Source organism: Miniopterus schreibersii (assembly GCF_964146895.1).
Source record: "Miniopterus schreibersii genome assembly, chromosome: 1".
NCBI lineage: Eukaryota > Metazoa > Chordata > Mammalia > Chiroptera > Miniopteridae > Miniopterus > Miniopterus schreibersii.
The window spans coordinates 171491804-171498200 of NC_138101.1; the positions used below are offsets into that span (position 1 = coordinate 171491804).

General features: G+C 50.9%; 1 protein-coding gene across 1 annotated transcript; it reads right to left on the minus strand.

Annotated features, from left to right (window-relative positions):
- Positions 1 to 487: 487 nt before the first annotated feature.
- Positions 488 to 3553, minus strand: GPR135 (G protein-coupled receptor 135; the record flags this gene model as incomplete). The annotated part of the gene is made up of 1 exon (XM_081127155.1): positions 488 to 3553. One exon carries the CDS (start codon positions 3551 to 3553, stop codon positions 2084 to 2086), a length of 1470 nt encoding a protein of 489 aa, XP_080983281.1. The 3' UTR covers positions 488 to 2083.
- Between the last annotated feature and the right edge of the window lie 2844 nt (positions 3554 to 6397).

Genomic DNA, 6397 nt, shown 5'->3' on the forward strand with positions numbered 1-6397 from the left:
CAGGTGTTCCCTTCATTCGCCAGGAGGGTTTACTCCATTTATTATACGTGTTTATCAAATACCTTCCTTCAATTCTTTGTTCCAGGTGATGCCCTATTTTGCAACATGTTCGCCTCCTTCCCCCAAGATCTCTAACTCTTTTTCTGCTCTTTATTCTCAGTTGCTGAACTCTTATTCTGTGACGCCTTTCATAACTGGAAAATTTTTATCATTTCTCTCTAAATCATAGACATGGCTTCCATGTCCTCACAATGCCAAAAAATACAATACTGTTTTTGCCTTTAACAGGCAAATACTATAGATATCTGTTAAATGTTTATTTGGCTGCATTAAGTCTGTATATGTTTTGTAACAAGTCCTGAAGAGGAGAGATTCTTTTATCTACTCTGTACTACATTGAGTGTAGCAAGATATATACAGATAATTTATAAACTTCTGATCATGGTGATGAAGTGAGAAGAAGAAAAATTAAAACATCTTTAGCTCAGACACAAATATATATTTTCATTTTTGATTATAAAATGATGACATACACCTATCTATCACACAAAAACTTAAACACATCAAACACCTTTACAAGAAAAAAATGTGACTACTTCACATTAAAATCTTTATGTCATAGCTGATGTCTCATACCTAGTTTATGGTACTGATTCAATTAAGGCTATAAAATATTGAAGACAAGAGAGGCAGGATGGAGGAAAGAAAGGAGAAAACACAAAAATATCTCATAAAATTCTGAGTAAATGAGCGGCACTTAATGAAATTTTACACACGCAAATCCTGAATTCTGCTTTTGAATTTTTTAAAAGCATCTTTGTTTCACACATTTCTAAAGATATCTCTAGCTTGTTTGAAGTACCTCTCTGACTTGCCTAATTTATTAAGATCCTATTACATTATATAATAATCCCACACCTGGCCTCCCTTTCTAATAAAGACTACATTATTTTATATCTGTAAAGCAAGGATCCATTAAAAAAAATGTACCCAAACTTCCAAATGTAGGAGAGTATGATTACCTTAGAAAAGTCTATGTTTATTCCAAGAATGAGGCCACTTCTCAAAATATTTTAGAATTCCTCTTAGGAAACATCTTCAGTGAGTTAAAAAACACATAGGAAAGTGAAATCTTGTTACTTTATAGAGCTTTTATTTTAATATATATGACATTACTCACCTGATTCAATCAACTTGGCTTCAAATTATATTTTTGGCTGAATCTAAAAAAGTCAATTTACCCCAAAAGACAAAGATTTCCTACTATGAAAGTTATGTTTTAAAAGTGCAAAAGCATTCTGAGAGCAGCATCCCCCAATGTATTAGAAACAGAAGCAACAGATTAGAGTAAGGGTAAAGCCTCAGAGCTAGCCAGGGCAGATAATTTGGGGGGTAGGAGGAGGAACATTAATTTCTAAGTATAATCTTAGAATACCTTTTCAAACAGCCACATTTCTTTATTTTCATACTTCAGGTGGTTGAATTTTATGGTACTAAATCACCTTTTCAAAATCCTACAATGGTTTTATATGGGATACGAATTTAAAATTCCCCACAAAGATTTTAGAGGGGTGGGGTGGGTAGGGATAAGAATTTTCTGCCCCCACCCTAAGCAACCAAAGCATGTGTCAGAGTGGCATGTTCTAGGAATCTGAAGTTCTGTTGAATGCTGGTGGTTCAGAGGGGCGGTAAGCAATTCTGAGGGTCTCTGTTCTTTCCTGAAACTATGTGTCTGAACAAATACTGACTGCATTCAATGATTTTGTTTGTTTCACAGTGTGATGACTGTAATACAAGCTTTTCAGTAACTGTGAATTTTATTTTAATCATTTTTGGCACTTCCAATCACAATGCTTGCTTGTGTGGTTTAAGATTATTTTAATTTTTGCATTTTACATTCCTTTTGGCACTTCTGAAGGTGACATTGGCTTGTATGTTGTTGGGGGGAAGTGGTAGGCCTCCCCCTCTGATTCTTTTCTTAAATGTTTGCCTTTATGAATGGCACGATTCTCCCCAGAACCCTGTATCATTAAACGAAGCAGGTAAAAAATCTGCCCTCACAAGCTGCGCATCCCAACCCTTCTTAGAGGCTGGTATCCCAGGCTTCAGGTTTGGGCTGTTTGGCCGATTCCGTCGCGGGTCCTGGTGGCCCTTCCCGGCAGAAAAGGACAACGGGAGTTTTGCGAGCCCACACGGCCACGTCCCCAGCCACCCCGCCCGTGGGGCTGGAGGTCACCCTGCGGCAGGCGCCCAGCCGGCTGGCACAGCGGCGTCGAAGGCGACCGCGCCTGCGGAACTGCAGGCCCGGGCCCCGGGCGCGCAGGGAAGGGTCCCCATTCCGGGTCCGGTAACCCTCCTCCCGACCGCGCCCCAGGAGCATCGATATGTTGGGATTGCGAATGGCATAGATGACGGGGTTGATGGCCCCATTGGCCCAGGTCAGCCAGACAGCCGCCACGTCGAGCAGCGAGGGGGCCTGCGCGGCCCGGGCCTGCCGGGCGGCGGCCAGCAGCACGAGGACGCAGTAGGGTCCCCAGCAGCCGATGACGAAGACGATCATGAGCAGCACGGTGGTGGCCGTGCGCACCTCGCTGAAGCAGCGCAGCACGCGCGCGTAGGCGGTCACGGGGCGCACGCGCACGCCCGACAGGCGCACGGCCCTGCCGATGTGATAGTGGCAGAAGCCCATGAGCAGGAACGGCAGCAGGTAGCAGGCGACCACCAGCCCCACGCTGTAGGCCGCGCCCAGCTGCGCGGGGTCCGGGGACGGCCGGTACAGGCAGCCGTGGAAGCTCTGCGCGGCCGGCGGCGCCCGGGGCGCGCGGAGCAGCTCCCCGGGCAGGGAGAAGCCCAGGGCGGCCAGCCAGGCGCCCGCCAGCAGCTGCAGCGCGCGGCGGCGGCCGAGCTTCTCCCGCGGCGGCCGCACGATGGCGCAGTAGCGGTCCAGCGAGATGAGCGCCACGCTGAGCGTGGACACGATGCCGAAGCACGAGCTGAAGAAGCGGCTGGCGGCGCAGAAGCCGCGCCAGGGCCCCGCGGCGGCGGGCGCCGAGCCCCCGGGCGGCGTGAAGAGGTCCAGGAAGGCGGCGGGCAGGCAGAGCAGCGCCGTGAGCAGATCCGACAAGGACAGGGACAGGACGAAGGCGTTGGTGACGGTGCGCAGCTGCCGGTGCTTCGCGATCACGCCCATCACGGCGCAGTTGCCCAGGCTAGACGTCAGGAAGATGAGCAGGAGGACCAGCGCCTGGGCCGCCACCGCCGCCCCGTGCGACAGCAGCGGCCTCCCCGCCGCCCCCGCCGCGCGCCAGCCGGCGCCGCCGCCCGCGCTCCCGTCGCTCCGGTTCCCCAGCGCCGCGGCCGCCGCGGTAGCCACGGTGCCGAAGGACAGCAGGGCCCCCGGCGTCTCGGCGGCGGTCCCGCCGGGCGCGGCGGCCGCGGAGGGGGCGCCGCGGGGGGCGCCGCCCAGCCACGCCATGGCCACGCACCCCGGCGGGCGGCCCCGCGGCGGCGGCTGCTCCTCCATGGGGCCCCGCGGCGGCCCCGCTCTGCTCATCCCGCACGGGAGGCGGCCGCGGGCTGGAGGGCGGCTCGGGCGGGGGCGAGAGGCCGCCGCCGCCGGGAGCCGGGTTGGGCGGGAGAGGCGGCGGCCGCCCGGCCCCTGCGCAACCTTTGACGCGGTTCCAGGCGTTGCCAAGGGAACCGCCGCTTTGCGCAGGAGCGCGGGGCGGGACGCGGGCCAAGTGCCGTGGGAAAGGCGGGCGCACAGCTTCACCTCCCCGCGAGGTTGCGCGGCCCGGGGTCTGGGCTGCGGAGAGACACGTGCGCCTCCGCCGGGACCGCTGGCCAGGTGACGCGGAGCGGCTGCCACACCAGTGACCAAATTCAACAAAGCTTCCTTCCGAAGCTCTCTTCTTGGATACAGATGCGCCGCAGGGAGGTCTTCGTGCGGGCTGCTTTGCCTCCCCGTGCGTGTTTTCAGGAATGGATCGAGAACCTGAACAGAAAAGCTGTTCAAATCCGGAGATCGTAAACTTGGGGGGCAGGGCAGTTTAAACCAGGTGTTTTGAAACATGAGCATGTAACAATCTCCTGGGCTTCTCGCTGAAACGTAAATGACTGGGCCCAACCCCAGAGTTTCAGATTCGGTGGGTTGGGGCCTGTCCTAGAATTTGCATCTCTAACCAGTTCCTAGGTGGTGGTGATGTTGCTGGTCTGATGACCGCACTTGGAGAACCGCTGATGGGCTGTGCTTATTAAAATGCAGATTCACTGGCTGACTCCCAGGATCACTGAGGACAGGTCAATGGTTCTAAACCCCACAGGTGATTCTGCTACAGGTGCTCTGAGGAGCTAGCATATGGGTGTTGGAGGCAGGGTGTCGCCTTGTTTTTAAAGAGCCTGGACCTCAGGACCATAACTGGCTCACACACGTGCTAGGAGAGAATGGAGAGCAATTGTTCCTTTCCCGTGGCCTGGCCTTCCTCAGTTCTCTGGAATGTGATGTGTTTTGAGTCTCAGGTGCTGCCAACTAGGCAGTCACCACAGATGCAGTGGCAGGTTGGGAGATACAGGAACAGGAAGGGCTTGCGGGCCCAGGGAGGCTGCATCTCGAGTTTCTGGGCATGGCTTCTAATGGGGGAAGGTGTGATCAGCCCTCAGGTTCTCTAAGGTTGTGGTTTGTCAAGTGTAGACCCTGGACCAGCAGCATCAGTATCAGGAACTTGTTAGAAATGCAGATTCTCAGGCCCCGCCCCAAACCTGAATCTGAAATTCTAGGGTGGGGCCCAGGCACATGCCTTGCAAGTGATTCTGATACACAGTCAAGTTTGAGAGACACTGCTGGAAAGAATGACTAGTACACTTGTAGGTCTTAGAATCAATGATATTCTTGCTTTGGGTGCTTATTTCAGAGAGGAAAAATATCCTCTGGAAATTTACAGCATAAATAGTTCATTGAAGGTGGTAAACTAAGACTGGAATGGAATTCATGATATTTCCTAAAAACCTTGGTCCTCAGTATTTTGTATCTCAAAAAATGGTGCCACCTTCCATCTAGTTGACTAGCCAAAAACGTAGGGTTCTTTCTAGATAAATTTCTCTTCCTCATCACCAGCGCATGTCCAATCTCACCAAGACCTGGAATTTTACTTGTTAAATAGCTTTGTAGCCATTCACTTCCTCCATCACTCCACCCTCCACCTGAATCTTAGCTCTCATCTTCTTTGGACTACTGCTGCCACCTCCTAACTGGGTCTCCCCACATCCAGCCCCTACTCCACACTATAGGCAGAATGCTCTTTTCAACAAAATAAATTTGATCATGCCACTCACTTATTTAAACACTCTGTCTTTCTCCGTTTAATTTAGGATAAGGACCCCAATCCTTAATATTTACAAGACACTGCATGATTTCATACCTGCTTTCTCTCTACTCTCATTTTGGGCCACTTTTCTTCTATTTTGCTCCACTCTAATCACACTGTGAGTTCCTTGGGGCATTTGCACTTTCTATCCCTTCTGCCGAGGAAAGCTCCACCACCCCTTCCCCCAGTCCCCTAGTATCCCCATCTCTGCATGAATGTCAGTCTCTCAGGGGAAGCCCTCTTGGCTTGGAGGACATACCACTGTCTATAATTATGTTTCCATGACTATTACTTGCCTCCCATGGTAGACTGTAGGCTCTGTGAAGACTAGGACTTTGCCTGTGTATTAGATTCCTAGTACCTAGCACTCTGGAAAATTACTAGAAACACACACACACACACACACACACACACACACATTTTTTGAGTGCCTGTCAGAGGAGAATCTGGCAACTGGGAGACCAGTTAAGAAAAGGCATTTTAATGGCCCAGGGAAGAACTGAAAGAGTCTGAACTCGGGCATTTACAATGAAGAGGAGGAAGAGACTTTAAGGAGCTAGTGTATGGATTAGGGTCTCTGGATATAAGCAGTACAAATAGCGCACTGTGTCCCGTAAGCAAGGAAGGAATTTACTGGAATGATAGGGGAAGTTCAGATTACAAAAGGATAGTCTCCCAGCCAGCCCCAAGAACAAGAGAAGGTGGGGCAGCTCTGTGGGTAGAGACAGCAGAAACTAATGAGGGTGGTCTCTTTAAGGCTCTGTCAGAATAAGTCTGCTTCAACCATTTTTGAGACGGAATCAATCATTTCTCTTAAGATCCGAGGTCCTGGGGAAAGAGCCTGGTTGGTGTCCCCCATGCCTGGTAGTCCCAGCAAGGCTGCATTCAGGGGATGGCTAGTTTCCCAGAGGGAAAGGGGAACGTTGATAAAGGAGAAAGTTAGTGACACTGTCATTTTTTAGAAAGAAGTGATTTTTTCACCATAGAATGTTTTAGAGGATGAGTGGGAAACATTTTTTTGTGTAATTGATTTT